Here is an 18,956-nt window from a genome sequence, read left to right as displayed (position 1 = left end):
TATCTAAAAACTGTCTCCATCTTCTCCACTTCTCCCCATTCCCATTAACATGCATATACAAACACACACACACACACACACACACACACACACACACACACACACACTCATCAGGCCTCTCTGCCCTGAAACCCTACCTCCTCAGGATGCCTTCAGAACTTGAGATTTTGCCCTAACCGGTTTGGCTCAGTAGATAGAGCCTCAGCCTGCGGACTCAAGGGTCCCAGGTTCGATTCCAATCAAGGGCATGTACCTTGGTGTGGTACATGAGGCAACTGAATCGACGTTTCTCTCTCATCGATGTTTCTAACTCTCTATCCTTCTCCTTTCCTCTCTCTGAAAAGTCAATAAAATAATTTTTTTTAAAAAAGTAAGAATGAAGAAATGTTTATCTTAAAAAACTTGAGGTTTTGCTCGGCCAGCATAGCTCCGTGGTTGAGTGTCCACCTATAAACCAGGAAGTCAAGGTTCGATTCCTGGTCAGCACATATGGCCAGGTTGCAGGCTCAATCCTCAGTGTGGGGCGTGCAGGCAGCCAATCAATGATTCTCTCTCATCATTGATGTTTCTATTTCTCCCTCTCTCTTCCTCTCTGAAATCAATAAAAATATATTTTTTAAAACACACAAGCAAAGAAACAAAATAACTTTGTCTCCAAATTCCGTTGGTCTTTGCTCTTGTCATTACAACTTCCAGAGTTTTGAGGCTACTTTCCTAGAGCTACAGCTCAAGGAATCACTAAGATCTAAGTGACAGTGTTCCCAAGCCTGTGCTTTGAACTCCAAGAAGTACTTTCTCTTTTCTCTATATGTGAAGACAGGAAAAGAAAGGAGGTTATAAGAACAGAAGGATTGCCAAAACCAGTTTGGCTCAGTGGATAGAGCGTTGGCCTGTGGAATCAAGGGTCCCGGGTTCGATTCTGGTCAAGGGTGTGTGCCTTGGTTGCTGACGCATCCCCAGTGGGGGGTGTGCAAGAGGCAGCTGATCGATGTTTCTCTCTCATCGATGTTTCTGACTTTCTATCTCTCTCCCTTCCTCTCTGTAAAAAAATCAATTAAATATATTTAAAAAAAAAAAAAGAACAGAAGGATCCAGCTTGGACCAGCTCCAGAAAACAACTCTACCCAGGGGTCTTATGGGTATTCTGAGTGCTTCATTTGAGTCTCAAAGCAAGCACAGGCCCAGCCTTAACACTTGTCATCTTTCTGTGTCATCATCCGCTTAGAATCCATACTGAGCTTTCTGAATGACCTTGGCCATCCCAGAAATAGCAGTTCTCCTTAGCTCTGAATCCCTGAACTTAAGAACTTACATCCACTAGCCACATCTTACCTATTTTGTTTTTGTGAATAACAGAACAGCAGGCCTCCAGTGTCTGTGAACCAAGTTATTGCCTAAGTCAAATCTTCCTTTGCTAGAAACAGACCCTTAGGCTACCTTTACTAATCCTTCAACTGAGGCTCTGGTGCTCCTTTTGGGCCTTAAGTGAGGCATGTGGTCTCTTCAGAGCTGAACCAGCTTCTGCCAAAATAGGAGAAAAGGGGCACCTATAAACTCAGTAATGGAGCAGACATACTGAGTCTTTTTTAGTGTGTTTCCTTGGAAGATATCTGTATGTAAACGTGAATTTTGCCTCTTCCCATCAGCTGATAAATTATTCACTTTTTTTTTTTCTAATTTTCATGCAGAGATTGTATCTAATGACTCATTTATCTCTGAAATTCTAAGAGGGTTCTACATTGGCTTTCCAGAGCACAGGGCTCAGAATAAAAATCATATAACTGAAGCAATACAGACACTGTTCTGAGTTATGACTCTCATACCTACAAGAAGGACATTGGAACCTGGCCCCCAGGATCCAGCCCTCCAGCTCTGACCAGCTCTGTTTTCCTTCCAGGGAAATTGTACTTCTTCTCTAGTGGCCTTCTGTTTTCTCACCGTCATCATGGAAGCATCATCATTTCCAAGGATCACATGAATTCCATTTCATTCTATGATGGGGTATGTATTTACTAGTCTGTGGCTTTCGTGTTCAGAAAGATACCCCACTTCTGAGGGGAAAACCAAATAACTCCTTGTCCTCGCTCCACCTCCATATGTCAGGATGTCAGGAATCAGCACTGCCTTTAAGACAGGCAGGCAGACCATGGAAAGATCTGACCACTCTCAGGGCCCTGAGCCTCATCAACCTTGCTGCTCTCTGTAAAAGGCTTAGCTACAAGGGACTTCTGGGTGAGGTGGGCCAGCAGCTACCCATGGGTAATTAACTCATCCCAAAGAGGATGAGAAAGTAGGCTGAAGAAGGCCTCCAGTGGCCCCTACCAGATGGCTTCCTGCCCAGGAACACAAAGCTCACCAATCTAAGAGCTGCTTCCTGTCTAGCCGGCATAGCTCAGTGGTTGAGCATGGAACTATGATCCAGGAGGTCACAGTTTGATTCCCAGTCAAAGCACATGTCCAGGTTACAGGCTTAATCCCCAGTAAAGAGCATGCAAAAAGCAATGGATCAGTGATTCTCCCTCATCGATGTTTTTATCTCTCTCTCCCTCTACCTTCCCCTCTGAAATCAATAAAAATATTTTTTTAGTAAGTACCCTAGAATGAATTTTGAGATGACATTTTTAGGGGGGAAAAAACAAAAAAACCTTTGAGCTTCCTATATCTTGTATACATGGGTATGGGAAAGCACCTCAATTATTGAACCCCTCCTCTCCCCCCAGAAAAACCACATAATATGAAAATCATTTCACTAAAATTTATTTTATGTGTCTGATAGTAGTTTGGAGGGCTGATATCATGCAAATAGCTTTTCTCATTGATGCTCCCCCTTTTTTCTTTTAGGATTCTACCAGTGTTGTTGCTGTCCTTCTGATATACTTCAGAAGCTCATTACTTCCTCATCTCCCAGTTCATTTCCATGGTTCAAGCAATTTTATGATGATTGCCCTTTTCCCCAAATCAAAGATCTACCAAGCATTTTACCCAGAGGTAACATCAGTCATTAATGAGCAAAACTACTACTTTTCCCCCTACCAGTTAGGTGGTAAGGCAGCATCTCAACGAAGTGATGAGAGGGAGTGTTGGGAAGGCTGGTTGGGGTGGCTGCTTCTAATCCCTTTGGGTTCTGGAGTGGTGCCTTGACTTTGAGAGGTGAGAACTTACAGGAACTGAACAAAAGGCTTTTTAGCTTCTAAGAAAAATCTTCCTGTCCGTTTAAATCCTAATTAGACTGATTTTCCCTTTAGCTACCTGGTTGAATTGTTGGGCCCTACCTACTGTATTAGAGCTCTCTGCCCCTCCCACCCCAAGTTCTTCCTCCCCATGGTTCAGAGCCCTTCCCTTGTGAATGGCCCAACTGGCAGGCTGCATATTATAGGCACTCAGCACAGATCGCATGAGTGAGGGAGCTTACTGAGAATTGTACATCCCACTTAGAGACGAAGAAATAGCCGAAGTCAAACAGATGGCCAGCCTTATGATGATGGAAATGCTTGGAAATGTGTGATTGGAGCAGCTTATGAGAGGACAGTGTCTCTTCCCCCAGGACAGATTCTCAGAACATGGAGGAGACAAGAGCTGGCCTTGGCTGCAGATGGCATCTCAGGCCAGGCTGTGTCTCCCTCTTACTGCCTGCTGGTCCTTCCTACCTCCTTGTTCTTGTCCTTTCAACCTGGAACATGGAGGCAGCCTTTAGATCTCTTCAGCCATCCCTCTACTTCCAGAAGGGAGCTACTTGAACCACTCCTTCTGTCTGGCCTTATCACCAGGGTAGAACATGCCCCTTCTGCCAGAACGTGCTACCCAACACCTTCTTTTGTGCTTCCTGGCCTCTGAAGAAGTAGAATCCCTGGGAGAGAAACGCAGAAAGAAATTCTGGTTTTGAAAAATACAGAACAAAATTGCTTCAGGTCTCTATTTTTGAAACAAACTTGTTTGTTATGATGGTCTGTCTCCGTACTGACAGCCTAGATTTTTCAACAACCATCAAATCCCCATGTGGGTTCCATATCCTGTTGTTGGGTTTCAAGTGTTCTTTGCTCAAATTCTGTTTTGTTTAGGTCTTCTCCCTCTGGCAACAGCAGGCTAACTCAGGGCTGTCTTTAAAAGTGATCCAGGAAGATGGATTATCTGTGGAACAAAAGAGATTGTAAGTGGCTGCCTTCATTGTTTATGCTTGCTTCCTAAGCTATGCATGCCTGTTCTCTCTGCAGGATGACTTGTGTTATGTAACACAGGGGTCTTGGCTTCTAAAAGGGCGACACGGTCACATCAGTGCTGCCAACTTACAGGTAGCAAGAGCCCTTGGGAAAATAGAAGTTAAGAAAATTGAAATCCACCAAGAATCAGAAACCCATTGTATTACCAAGGGTTTCAAGCCAGCCTTCCTATGCGGGCACACCAGTCACATTTTATTTTAAGTCAGCGAGATGCTTGTTTTGGAAGTGTTGACTGTCACAGGACTCTGGCTTGAAAGCATCAAAACAAGTTATGTAAAGTATGTGCATCATAGGGATTAATATATTTTCATTGATTTCAAAAAGGAAGGGAAAAAGGGAAAGAGGTAGAAACAGCAATGATGAGAGAGAATTATTGATTGGTTGCCTCCTGCATGCCTCACACTGGGTATTAAGCCTGAAACCTGACCGGGAATCAAACCATGACTTCCTGGTTCATAGATAGATGCTCAACCACTGAGCCACACCAGCTGGACTAATCTGTGAGCTTTTGATATTCCAGACACTCCAGTGCACAGAAGCTCTTCAATGTCCTGAGCCATGCTGCCAGGGAGAAACGAAGTCCTCTAAAGCTGCTCTCCACCAAACTCCCAGAGCTGGACTGGTGAGCTCTGATTTTCTGTTTATAAATGTTTAATATTCTGGCTTTGAACTGTCAGAAACCTCAATGTTGGTCCTTTTTAAGCTTTTTTCTTCATAGCTTCTCAGGGATCATTGTAAAAGTTAATAGTGACACACCATATACAATTTTATTCCTTAGAGAGAATCTCTCTAAAGTTTCTTTTTAACCGGAGTTTCTTCGGTGGATGGGCACAGTAAGGCAAGGCTGGTGATGCTAACACAAGAACATTGTCTTGCTTTTCTAGGTTTCTCCAGCATTTCGCCATCAGCAGCGTTAGTCAGGAGCCTGTGATGAGGGCCCATCTCCCTGTCCTACTGCAGCAAACTGAAATCAACCCTACTCACCGAGTAGAAAATGACAAGGTACAGCAGCTCACCAGATCTGCTGGGAGTTCATGGGAAGAGAACCCTGATAGCCTGTCCTTGATCCTCTGTATCAGTTAACAAGAGCAGCTCAGGCAGAGTCCCTTTTATAGGCCTTTTCGCCTCTTTGGATACTGATGTAATGATGCACATGAAACCCACTCTATTCAATGTGTACAAGCATTTATATTAACCCCAGCCAAGCCTATGGCAGCAATGAAACCTGGCACCCTGCCAGGCCCTCCCCTTCCTTCTCCAGGCTTTTTAAACTCTTGCTCAGTGTTCTCATGCGATCAGCTCTTTCTGGTTGTGACAGGACTTACCTGGGTGACACATTGAGCTTAATGAGGGGCTGGGCCTTGTTAGTTGGGCCTTGCTGGCATCACTAAGGTAAGCTGATACTGTATAAACATCCCAGAGTGGATTTTAATCTGCTCCCACCTCACACTCCCTTCCTCTTAACCCCTCCCACCATTTCTTTGGAGCCCTATGTCTTTATATGCTCAAAGAGGACATTTCACAGACTTTTCTGTGAAAATCTAGAAGCCGCTCAGCTACAAAAGAAAATAGAAGCAGTAAGCAATTAGAAGCCTCGTTTTTCCCTTAGGCAAGAGCTTAAAAATGAAAATGCCTACTTGTTATATTTTGTTTAAAGGTGCTGGAGGCCCTGGCCCAGTACTTACCCTGTTTCCCCGAAAATAAGACAATGTCTTATATTAATTTTTTTTCTCCCAAAATGGCGCTAGGTCTTATTTTCAGAGGATGTCTTATTTTCGGGGAAACACAGGTAGTTGGTTAGTGTCCGGATTCACCAAGATTGCCGGTTTGATCCCAGGTTAGGGCACGTACAAGAAGCAACCAATGAATGCATAAATAAGTGCAACAACAATGTTTCTCTCTCTCTCTCTCTCTCTCTCTCTCTCTCTCTCTCTCTCTCTCTCTCTCTCTTTCTCTCTAAAAATCAATAAAAAATATTTTAAAAGGTGCCGTAGGGCTGTCCTTAAAATAAGAAGGTGTCTGGCTATGAGCATGTGTGCTGTGATTTGAGAGGCTGAGGCCTGGGCACTGAGAAAAGGAAATTTGGATGGGAGAAGGATAAACAAAAATTCAGTTACATGGAATACTCCCCACGGGCAGAGAGGAATACAAAGTAGGGGTCTGGTCAGAGGGGAAGTGGGAGAGCTTCTGCTTCCCAAAAAGAGGAGGGATCCATTGTCATCTCTCTGCTGCCCAGTGAGTACCACCACGCTGAGCTTTAGTGTAAGTTGTTTGTGACCAGGCCTGTCCAAGTGAGTCTTGTGTATTGTGATAAAGCACATACTTAAAGAGACCCTTGCCACACTATGTCACTTTTTCCTTTTCTTCCCTGCTTGACCCTTCTTTGTTAGTGAATTTCTTTGAGTTGCTTTACAATGTCTGCCTGCAGAGGGCCCTGTTTTCTTATGGCTGTGTATTAAAGTTGGGACAGTCCAGCCTGGTCCTCTTCTCCCCATCAAAATTCAAAGGACAAAAGGCCACCTTCAGCCTCTGCTTCAGGGAATTCAGCTCCTCCTCATGCTGGGCAACTTTAATGTACAAGCATTTTACAAAACCCTGCATGTGGACGTTTTACTCTCCAGCGGCCAGTCTGAGCATAGCAAAGAGAAGTGGAACCGGCTCTGAGTTGAGTTGTAAGAAGAAGCTGACACCTGCATTCCAAGCCAGTTTTTAATGCCTAGTTTCCTACAATGTATACTCCTTGTAGCACTCAGGACCTCACCCCACTAATCATTTTTATTAGGGTAAAATATATGTTCTTTTTTTAAAAAAAAAAAAAAGCTCAGGGGGGGGTGAGACTAAAAAATGCGTCCTACACCAGTTTGTTTCTTCAGCTCAGGCTACGCAGCTTGGAGGACAGGGCAGCTGGACAAAACATCTACAGTGCCACTGGTCTCCTTGGCTAAGATTACTACACCAGTTGAGCCTATGGCATTTTAGTCCCAGACCTCCTTTCTGCCTAGTATTTTTCATTGTATTTTAATTGATCAAATCACAGTGTGCTCTATGGAAATTGTAATACTAATACAAAATTTAAAAAGTGTTTGCTGGGGCAAAAAAAAAAATCAATAAAATATGTAAAAATAAATAAATAAATAAATAAATAAATGGTTTAAAATATATATATATATATATATATATATATATATATGTAAAACCAATGGACATAAAACTGGGGAGGGAGGGGATATGTGGGAGGGAGGGAGGGGGTCAAAAAAATCAATAAAATATGTAAAAATAAATAAATAAATAAATAAATGGTTAAAAAAAAAAAGTGTTTGCTATGTGCCAGACAATATTCTAAGCACTTTACATACACTAACTCTAATCATCACACCTACCTCAAAAGGTAGGTTCTATTGTTAGCCCAAGTTCATCACAAAGCTAGTGAGTGCTGGTGTTAAAGTTCAGACTCACAGAACCTGGCTCCAGCAGTCTGTTCTCTCACACAATACTGCCTCCCAAATGAATCACAAACCCACCTGGCTTTTCTTTCACGTAGGTCATTATCAGCATTGTAACTGGCCTCCCGGGATGTCATGCTAGCGAGCTCTGTGCTTTTCTGGTCGCTCTGCATAAGGAATATGGCAGGTTAGTATGGCTGCCGTCTTTGCTTTGGGAAAAGGGAAACCTCGGACATGTACCAACCTTTAGTGTAACTGGTATCAGCATAGTAGTCACCATCCATCCATTCATTTGACACATTTGTACTGAGCACTTTCTGTATGCCAGGCACTGCTCTAAGTGTGGAGGAGAAATTAATAAAACAGACACGAAAACCTCTGCCTTCATGGAGCTTACATTCTCCTGTGGGAAGACAATTAACCAGATAAGGAAAATCGTGTATTAGCTAGTGACAAGTATGATGGAGAAAATAAAGCAGAGAAGGCTGTAGGGATTACTGGACTGGATGGTTGGGGGTGGGAGCAGGGATCCAGCTTTAAAGGGGAGACCTCACTAAGAAGGTGACATTTGAGCAAAGGCCTGAGAAAGTGAGGGAATGAGCCCTGGGTATCTGGAAGAGCACTGTAACAGCCGGATCAGCACAGATGAAGGCCTGGGAGTGTGCCTTATCAGCAAGGCAGTTCAGGGCCAGGGTGGTTAAAACTTGGGACTACGTGAGTTCATGTGCAGCTGGGACATGCTGGCTAGGTGAAACTGGGGAACCATTCATCCATCACTTCTACCTGGCTTCCAGGTTACTGAACAACCCTTGCTCACTGAACCAGGCATTTAGTATCTAGTCAGTCTACCTCAAAGTAAGGCATCCTGCCAGAGGCTGTAAGATTGAGAAGACTGCAGTGGCCCAGAGGTTTGGGAGTTTTCGGTGGGAGGTTGTGGGGGCTGGAGAGACAAGTTTTAGAGAGATAGATGTGAGGGAGATATTTGGCCTTCTATATATAGTAAGTACTAAGTAGTTAACCAGTTTCTCCCTCATTTCCATTGCTTTTGTTCTGAAATCAGTCTAAATTCTTCACTCTGCACATTTCTTATTCTCAGCAAGCATTTTACTGTGCACCTGACTGAAGCCTTTGTATTGAATGGTCCTTAGGAAGTGACTGCCTGGTCAGGAGTCTTTCTCAGCTCTGAAGTCCATTGGCCTTTTTCCCTGTAGCAAGGAGTTTCCTGTCATAAGCTCCAGTGGCAGTGGTGTCAAGATTGGGGGCTCTGCACCCAGGCAGTTCCCTCTGCCTGTTTCTTGGTGCCAGGATTGCTCTCTCCTGTACAGATGGATTCACTGGGCAGAATGTCTGTCATTTGAATCCATGACTGAGCTGCGGGCCAGGCCTTCAGGTGGTACCCACAGTGAGATCACACTTGCCATTTCCAGGTGGATGGTGTACCGCCAAGTCATGGACAGCTCTGAGTGTTTTCATGCTGCCCATTTCCAGAAGTACCTTTCCAGTGCCCTGGAGGCCCAGCGGAACCGCTCTGCCCGCCAGTCAGCCTACATCCGCAAGAAGACCAGATTGTTGGTGGTGTTACAAGGGTGAGCACTGGGAGTGTGGGGACAGTGGGGTAGGTAGTGACCTTGCCACTGCTGTCACTTGGTGTGTAGCTCACCGAGGGCACAGAACAAACCCCATGTGTGTGTGAGCAGGGTCTGCACTGCACAGGAGGCCTTCAGTGAGCAAGGACTCCTGTTGCCGTCCTGCGGCCCAGAGTGGCTGGTGTAGCTTACACACACACACGTTTTAGGTTTGACTTTAACATCATAATATTGCCAAAAGGTAGAAATTAGGGAGGTTTTCTAGGTAAGTTTCTTTGATAATTCTTATAACAATAGTGATCCCTAAGCCTCCTCCTTCACTGTTTAGACAAGGGAGCTTCACCTGTTTCAGCCCTCCCTCATATGGAATGGCAGAGACAGCCCCCACACTCTGCAGTCTCCAGCCCCACCATCCTGAGGATGGCTGGTCCAGGAGGGTTTCCTGAGACTGTAAGTGAAGAGCTTGATTAGCCCAGCTAAACAAGGAGCTCCCTGAGAGGACAGGTTCAAAGGGTGTACCATTGCTCCCAGCACCCTGGCTGCAAGGAGCTTCCCTTCACCTCTTTCAGGGCCTTCCAGGAAGGAGCCCCATGCAGGCCCATCACCCCCTTAGAGGAGATTGTGCTGAAATGCAGGCCGTGCTCTTCACTGGTGTCACTGTGATTGGTGATAAAGACTCTGATGGCAGTTCTCATAAACTGCTTTTGTGCTATGCTGGTTTTTGTGCTTGTAATAATGTTTATTTGCAATTGGCTGATTGTTTCCAGTAAAGAAAAGGCCCAGATAATGGTGAGAGTTGGAGGAAAGCCAGGTCAGTGGTCCTGAGCAGGAAATGGGCGAGGCTGTGCATCCCTCCAGCCATCATTCCTCTTCCTCAAGCCTGTTCTCACCCTGCCCTGGGCTTCCCTCTGTCAGCGCCTTTGTGGACTGAGGTTATGGAAGCCACAGAGCAAGTGTCTGAGTTTGAAACCACTTGTTTCCTTCTGTTTTTTTCCATTGCTTTTAATGGTTAAAATAATAGATTGGCCCCTGTCAGAGTTGAGAGTCAGTGGGGGTATGGACCTGGCGTCAAATTTGTCAATTTAACATTGTTCAGCTGAGGTAATTTTCCATATTCTGTCACTTCATAGACCATCGTTGATTCCTTGTCTCGGATTGTGCAAGTCTGCAAAAGTGTCAGCTGTCCTGGCTGCTCTGTACTGCAGTGACAGTGCATGGCCAGCCCATTCTTGTCCTCTCAGACACAGCCTTTGCCCAGTCCCAGCCCTGGGATACTAGGGACCTCAGATTTCCTAACAGACTCAAGTGAGGAAACCAGCTAAATGCTGTGGCTCTCACTAAGACACTGTCCTTACAGACTGGGCCTATTCTCTTGAGGCTCAGCAGGGAACTTGTGGTAGCCTCCTTTGTGAATGTCCATCTCCTTAGGACTGGACCTCCGGGCCCAATATTGAGATTGCTGGTGAAGTGTGACCCCAAAGGCTTCTCAAATCGAGAATGTATTCCTTTAATGTTACTTTAATCTTCATTTATAGGATTCTTTGGGGCAAACCAGTGGTTGGGGCTGAGTTTTATTTTGCCCCTAGAGTGCCCTGGTACCATTTGACTTACTGCAGCATTGGGGGCAGTGGTGTTGAGCTTTGGGATCAAGTGGAGCTATTAGTTGTTACTATAAAAATTAATGTATTTTGAAATTATGAAATTTTTAATGGAGGACAGAACACTGGTTGTCAGGAGTTAGAGAGGAGAGTGGGAGTACAGAAGGGAGATATGTGGGGTTATAAAAGTGATCCTTATGGTGGTGAAGCTGTTCAGTATCTTAACTATGGTCGTGAATATAGGAACCTACACAGGTGGCAGAATTCTATGGGACCACATACATATAACACACAATAAGTAAATCTGGATAAATCTAAATGTTAAAAATTAGTTTAAAGGAATTTGTTTATACTTTGTAAGCTTATAAAATCATTCTTTAAATTATATACATTTAAAACTAAGTATTTCAAAAATTAATTAATCAACTAATTAACTAATTACATAAATAAAATTAAGTATCTCTCTAAAAACAAAAATTGAATTGTGCCCAGTTGGTGTGGCTCAGTGGTTGAGAGTTGACCTATGAACCAGGAGGTCACAGGTTAGATTCCTGGTCAGAGCAAACGCCCAGGTTGCTCAGAGCACATGCCCAGGTTGCAGGCTCAATCCCCAGTATTGGGTGTGCAGGAGGCAGCCAATCAATGATTTTCTCTCATCATTGATGTTTCTATAGCTCTCCCTTCCTCTCTAAATTCAATTTTAAAAATGTATTTTTAGCCGAAACTAGTTTGGCTCAGTGGATAGAGCGTCAGCCTGTGGACTGAAGGATCCTGGGTTCGATTCTGGTCAGGGGCATGTAGGTACCTTGGTTGTGGGCACATCCCCAGTAGGGGGTGTGCAGGAGGTGGCTGATTGTTGTTTCTCTCTCATCGATGTTTCTGGCGCTCTATCTCCCTTCCTCTCTGTAAAAAAAAATCAATAAAAATATATTTTAAAAAATAACAACAAAATAAAAATGTATTTTTTAAAATTGAATTAATGTAAAACATGTTCCCAAATTCTCGGCTTAAATTGCAAACATAAAACAGAGCCCAAAGGACACTTGAATGGGATATCTGTTATTTCAGAGGAAAGAAAGTCCTGCTGGGGTTTTGTTTTGTTTTGGGTTTTATTTTTAATAAAGGTAGTACAGACAAAAAAGGCAAACATGAAGAACCAGTTTTTTGGCCTTCATCATACATTTAGGCAGTTTAGCCAAAGTGGCCGGATGCAGTCTGACAGCTGAAGTGGCCTGCTCCTTCGGTGGTGAGGACTGCCTCCTTCTGTTTGGAGGCCACGCCTAGTATGATTGCTGTAAGGCAGGGGCTGGGGAGAGAGGAAGGGTCTAGCAGAACCCCTCAATAAGTAGAGTGAATGACACTTAGGACTTCCTTTCTTGCCATAGGGACTCTTGGCTGCAGTGCAGAAGTGCATCATGTAGATGCGCTGGCCTCACCAAGGAGCCTGGGGCCTGTTTCTACTCTAACCTTTTTCATTAAAATAAATGAAGATTAATGGAATGCTCTGAAAACCTGGGAATTCCTCAGTCACCCTCTCTAAGGGGTGTTAGAATTACCAAAAATTGTGTTAGAATGACCAAAATTTGCAGGACTGGCTTGTAAATCTTTTTTTTTTTTTCTTTAATAGTTCATTGTTTCATAGAGAGAGAGAGGAAGGGAAAGGGAGAGAGGGAAAAAGAAACATAGGTGTGAGAGAAACATTCATCAGTAGCTTCCAGCATTGCCTCAAGCCCATTTGTGCCCTGACCTGGAATCAAACCAGCAACCTTTCGGTGCGTGGGACAACACCCAACCAACGAGCCACCCCGGCCACAGCTGTAAATCTTTTTCAGTTATTTTTTATCCTAAGAAATGAGAGTCAACCCCTAGCTGGTTTGGCTGAGTGGATAGAGTGCTGGCCTGAAGAACGAAGGGTCCCAGGTTCAATTCTGGTCAAGGGCACGTGCCCAGGTTGTGGGCTCCATCCCTAGTAGGTGGCATGCCTGGAGGCAGCCAATCAATGATTCTCTCTCATTATTGATGTTTCTATCTCTCTCTCCCTTTCCCTTCCTCTCTGAAATCAATAAAAATATATTATAAAAAAAAAAAGAAAGAAATGAGAATTTCTTTAGGCTCCTACCAAATATGGAAATTTAAAAAGCTCCATGTGTGAATGCATATAAACCTAACCAGTGGTCATGGACAACAGAGGGTGGGCATATGTGGGGAGGGGTTTGGGAAGGGAATGGGGGGATGAGGACAATTAATGTGATACCATAATCAATAAAGACATTTTTTTAAAATTAAAAATAAAATAAAATAATAAAAAGCTCCAAAGACTTTTTTTTAGAATCAGGGAAAAGCTCATGCTGAGGAGCAAGGCTGGGACACTTAACCACTCTTGCTCAAGCCACTTGGCATTCTCCTTTTTCCCCCTCCCCACTCTACCACCCCAATCAATAAACTAACCACCCCCTTTTTTCCCTCAGCTACACAGATGTTATTGATGTTGTCCAGGCCCTGCAGACTCATCCAGACTCAAATGTCAAGTCTTCCTTCACCATTGGTGCCATCACAGTGTGTGTGGAGCCCCTGAGCTGCTACATGGAGCACAGGTACACTCCTAAGACCACCTCCAGCCCACAGGACATGGTGTGTTTAGTGTACAGAAAGCAACACACTAGAAGGAGACACATCTTCATGTGTTCGTCTTTTGGAACACATCAGTCTACCTCATATACAATAAATGCTCAGCTGTGACTGGATTAGTGCCCAGTTCTAGAAGACCCCTTCGGACTGGCAGGCTCTCCTCACTTTTCTTTGTGTGCTGAAGAGACAGTGGAACTGGGAGTAGCATCTCCCAGAAAGAAATGCCCAGGGCAGCAGATTCTTTTGTCTTTACTGCATGGGAGGGGCCTGTGTCCCAAGGCCCTTGGAGTTTCTCAAAGATACTTTTTCATATGGTGAAGCCATCTTAAAGCCATTTTACCTCAGTTAATGACTCTCGTTCTCCCTACCAAATGGGGAACTTTTTTTTTTCTAACTTTGAAAGTAATATAAGAACAGCAAAGAAAATTGGGTAATAATTCATCCATAAGCTCACTAATTCAATGTAACTATTATAATATTTGTGAATTCCTTTCTGATCTTTTTTTCAATTCATTATTGTTTAAAGTATTACATATAGTATTACATATGTCTTTTTTTTTTCCCCATTGACCTCTTCTCAGCATCCTCCACCCCCCATCCTACCTCAGCATCCCCCATCCCCCACCTACCTCCTGCCTTCCCTCTGAAGTTTGATGGTCTGTTCGATGCTTCTCTGTCTCTGGATTATTTTTGTTCATCAGTTTATTATTTTGTTCATTATATTCCATAAATGAGTGATATCATGGGATATTTATCTTTTTTCAACTGGCTTATTTCACTTAGCATAATGCTCTCCATGTCCATCCATGCTGCTGAAAAGGTAAGAGTTCTGCCAAAACCGGTTTGGCTCAGTGGATAGAACGTTGGCCTGCAGACTGAAGGGTCCAGGGTTCGATTCCAGTCAAGGGCATGTACCTTGGTTGCGAGCACATCCCCAATGGGGGGTGTGCAGGAGGCAGCTGATCGATGCTTCTAGCTTTCTAGCCCTCTCTCTTCCTCTCTGTAAAAACTCAATAAAATATATTAAAAAGAAAAAAGAAAAAAGAAAGAAAATGGTAAGAGTTCTTTCTTTTTTACGGCAGGATAGTATTCCATTGTGTAGATGTACCACAGTTTTTTTAATTCATTCATCTGCTGATGGCACTTAGGCTGTTTTCAAGTCTTAGCTATTGTAAATTGTGCTGCTATGAACATAGGGGTGCATATGTCCTTTTTTTGATAGGTGTTTCTGATTTCTTGGGATATATTCCTAGAAGTGGGATTACTGGGTTGAATGCGAGTTCCATTTTTATTTTTTTGAGGAAACTCAATGCTGTTCTCCACAGTGGCTGCACCAGTCTGCATTCCCACCAGCAGTGTATGAGGGTTTCTTTTTCTTCACATCCTCTCCAGCACTTGTCATTTGTTGATTTGTTGATGATAGCCATCCTGAGAGATATTTCATTGTCTTTTTGAGAACATCTCTCAAATGACTAGTGACTTTGAGCATGTTTTCATATGTTTCTTGACCTTCCGTATGTCCACTTTCAAAAAGTGTCTATTTAAGTCCTTTGCCCATTTTTTTATTGGATTGCATATCTTCCTCTTGTTAAGATGTATGAGTTTCCTCTAAATTTTGGAGATTAGGCCCATATTGGATACTAGAGGCCCATTGCATAAAGATTCGTGCAATAGGCTTTCCTTCCCCTGGCATCCAGGACTCAGGCCTTCGCTCTGGCCAGATTGTTTTTTTTTTTTGTTTTGTTTATTGGTGTGTTTGTTTGTTTTTTTAAATATATTTTATTGGATTTTTTAGAGAGGAAGAGTTTCGGTGCTCAGGCCATATTGTGATCTCAATCCCCAGTAGAGGGCAAGCAGGAGACATACAGTTGATGTTTCTCTCTCACCGATGTTTCTATTGTATCTGTCTCTCCCTCTCCCTTCCTTTTTCTTTAAAATCAATAAACAATTAAAAAAAAAAAAAAAAAAAAAAGGCAGCCGAAACCAGTTTGGCTCAGCGGTAGAGCATCGGTCTGCAGACTGAAAGGTCCCGGGTTCGATTCCGGTCAAGGGCATGTACATTGGTTGCAGGCACATCCCCGGTAGGGGGTGTGCAAGAGGCAGCTGGTTGATGTTTCTCTCTCTCATCAACGTTTCTAGCTCTCTATCTCTCTCCCTTCCTCTCTGTAAGAAAAATCAATAAAATATATTTTTTTAAAAAAAAGCAAATCAGTGAATGCACAAATGGGTGGAATAACAAGTCAATGTTTCTCTCTGTAAAAAAAAAAAAGGTGGAAATAGGGCATAATAGACTTGCTTTTTTCTTTCTGTAATGTGGGGTTAGTATGGCTTTTTTTTTAAAAAAAAAAAATCTTTATTGTTCAGATTATTACAGTTGTTCCTCTTTTTTCCCCCCATAGTTCTGCTCCACCCCATGCCCTTACTCCCCCTTCATTGTCCTCATCCATAGGTGAATGATTTTTGTCCATTCTTTTCCCAAACGCCCCACGTCCCTTTCCCCCAGATTGTCTTTCTATGCCCCTGATTCTATTATATTCACCAGATTATTCTATTCATCAGATTTTTTATTCACTTGATTTTTAGATTCACTTGTTGTTAGATATGTATTTGTTGTTCATAATTTTTATCTTTACCTTTTTCTTATTCTTTCTCTTCTTAAAGAATACCTTTCAGCATTTCATATAATACTGGTTTGGTGGTGATGAACTCCTTTAGCTTTTTCTTGTCTGTGAAGCTCTTTATCTGACCTTCAATTCTATTGTAAATGATAGCTTTGTTGGTAGAGTAATCTTGGTTGTAGGTTCTTGCTATCCATCACTTTGAATAATTCTTGCCACACCCATCTGGCCTGCATAGTTTCTGTAGAGAAATTAGCTGACAGTCGTATGGGTACTCCTTTGTAGGTAACTATTTTTTCTTGCTGCTTTCAAATTTCTCTTTATCTTTTGCCCTTGGCATTTTAATTATGATGTGTCTTGGTGTGGTCCTCTTTGGAGTCTTCTTGTTTGGGGTTCTGTGCGCTTCCTGAACTTGGTAAGTCTATTTCTTTCACCAGTTGGGGGAAGTTTTTTGTCATTATTTCTTCAAATAGGTTTTCAGTATCTTGCTCTCTTTGGCACCCCATAATTCTGATGTTGGTACACTTGCAGTTGTCCCAGAGGCTCCTTATACTATCTTCATATTTTTGGATTCTTTTTGCTTTTTGCTTTTCTGGTTGGGTGTTTTTTGCTTTTTTGTATTTCAAATCTTTAACTTGATTCTTGTTATCTTCTAGTCTGCTGTTGGATCTCTGTATGTTATTTTTTATTTTAGTCAGTATATACTTAATTTCTAGTTGGTCCTTTTTCATTTCCTCAAGGGACTCACTAAATTTATTGGCCTTTTCTAGAAAATTCTTGAAAAACCTTATAACCGTGGTTTTGAACTCTATAATCAGTTGTTTGCTTTCCTCCATTTCTTTCATTTATGATCTGTGTCTTTATCTCTGCATTTTAGCTGTGGGGCCTTGGGCCTTCTTTTGGATGTTCTGGGTCTCACTGACTCAGCTGTAGTTTTAGTTTAGATATCAAAGGACCAGGTCATTCGTATGCAAAAGACTCTGCACTCAGCTTGGATGAGGTGGAGTCTCAGGGAGGAGCAAACAGCAATGGCTTCCCTTCAGCCTTGCCCTAAGAGGTCCCCCCAGTCTCAGTGTCCCACTGTAATTGCTGCAAGCACCTCTGAGAGAAAGCCACCCTCAAATTCCACCCGCTGCCAGAAAGTCCAGGTTCTCCCCATATGAGTCTGAGTCCCCAGAGTCTTGCCCAGACCTGGAGTTCAGAGCAGTTGGGAGCTTTTGTCTCCCTCCCGCTTTAAAAAGCCAGCTGCGTACTCAGTTGCCAGTCCTCTCTGCGCACACGTGCGTCTCTGTACCTTTGCAATTTACTTCCACACCTCCTCTGAATCTCAGAGTCTTTTTTCTTTCCTTCTAGTTGTAGAATTTCCACTCAGTGAATCTTCCTGTGGTTCTGGATGATGTCCATTTTGTCTTTTAGTTGTAGTTTTGAAATGTTGTGTGAGGTGGCAAGTCAGGTGTTTACCTATGCCACCATCTTGGTTTCTCCAGTATGGCTTCTTTAATCTAGGACACATGTGTCAAACACAAGGCCCTCGGGCCAAATCCGTCCCGCCAGGCCTTGCAATGTGGCCCACACCGCGCTGTCATCACTGCACTCCGCTGCGTTTCCATCACAATGACAGTTTATGACTGTTCAGTAAACCATTCGGCCCGCAATTTAGGCTGGATTTTAGATTTTGGTCCCTTCTCTGATTGAGTTCGACACCCCTAAGGAGGTGGACTAGATTCAAGATGGACCTATGTGAGATTTGCCTGATGTCTTTATTTTAGTGGGTTTCATTCATTGAATTTCTGTTGAGTGATTTGCTGTATGCCAGCACTGTTCTAATCATTGAAGGGGAAGCAAGGAACAAGTTAACCCAGGTCTCTACATTTTTGTGGATATGCACAAGTTAACCCAGGTCTCTACATTTTTGTGGATATGTTTTGGGGAAGATTAGATCAGTATCATTTATTGATTGACTAAGATTTTATATAAATCAGGTACTTGGTTGGAACTTGAGAAAATGCATGTTACCATATAGGACTATATAGGACTTAGGAGTATATTATAACCACAGCTGTTTTTGTTATTCAGAGGAAGAGCTGGTCAGCAACCACTATAGTATACCCATTATTTCAGTGTTTGGTGATACAGAACTTGTCTGCTATGTTTAAGACTCCTAAGCCAGGCACTCTTTAATATTACAGTTTTGTAGGGAGGATGAGTGAGCCAACATTTATTTTGCTCTTTTTGTCTGGCACTGTGATGCTTTACCCCTCTTAATTCTCTAAATCCTCTTTTAAGGTAGGCTTCATTGTCATGTTTTACCATGAGAGAGTCACTCAGAAAAATTAAGTAATATTCAAATGGTACAACAATGTCACGTACATAATTAATCATGATATAGAATAGGAAGTGCCATAATAAAAGATACTTTGATTAATGCAGTTTTATACAAATTATAAAGAAGCGGTGATAACTCCTATTTGAATTAGAAAGAAAGCCAGAATATGAATTTGAAGGACCGGGATCCCAAAGATGCCAAGATATGAGAAGTGGTATTCCAGTTTTAGGGAATCATGTGTATGTGCAAATCTGTGTGTTCTGAATATTTTCTTTGCAGATGCTTAAAGGGAGCAGCTTGATGACCCCAGGCCCTCTCAGATCCTATCTAAAATGCCTGGCTATGAGAAGCTAGCAGGGTGCTAAGAAGGGCCTTTTAGGGCATGTACTCTCAGGTCACAAGCACTTGCTGGGTACAGACACTTTCTAACAATGTATTTGCTATAGGGAAAGAGGGCATTCAGTGAACGGTGAGTGCAGGGAAGTCAGTGAGTTCTTGGGAGACTCTAGTGTGGATGTTCTAGGGCTCTTGACCTTGCTC

General features: G+C 42.9%; 1 protein-coding gene across 1 annotated transcript in view; it reads left to right on the top strand.

Moving 5' to 3' along the window:
• DNAAF9 (dynein axonemal assembly factor 9) overlaps positions 1–18,956 on the top strand; it is a 128,379-nt gene that overhangs the window by 87,123 nt on the left and 22,300 nt on the right. Inside the window, exons 21-28 of the mRNA XM_036418223.2 lie at positions 1,898–2,001; positions 2,842–2,988; positions 4,059–4,147; positions 4,738–4,839; positions 5,102–5,219; positions 7,759–7,847; positions 9,088–9,246; positions 13,313–13,438. Coding sequence (XP_036274116.1) covers positions 1,898–2,001; positions 2,842–2,988; positions 4,059–4,147; positions 4,738–4,839; positions 5,102–5,219; positions 7,759–7,847; positions 9,088–9,246; positions 13,313–13,438 — 934 coding nt within the window. The remainder of the gene's footprint in view (positions 1–1,897; positions 2,002–2,841; positions 2,989–4,058; positions 4,148–4,737; positions 4,840–5,101; positions 5,220–7,758; positions 7,848–9,087; positions 9,247–13,312; positions 13,439–18,956) is intronic.

The sequence above is a fragment of the Pipistrellus kuhlii genome, unplaced genomic scaffold (assembly GCF_014108245.1).
Source record: "Pipistrellus kuhlii isolate mPipKuh1 unplaced genomic scaffold, mPipKuh1.p scaffold_m20_p_6, whole genome shotgun sequence".
Classification (NCBI taxonomy): domain Eukaryota; kingdom Metazoa; phylum Chordata; class Mammalia; order Chiroptera; family Vespertilionidae; genus Pipistrellus; species Pipistrellus kuhlii.
The sequence above is the reverse complement of the archived record's forward strand: the minus strand, read 5'-3'. Positions and strand labels throughout refer to the sequence as shown.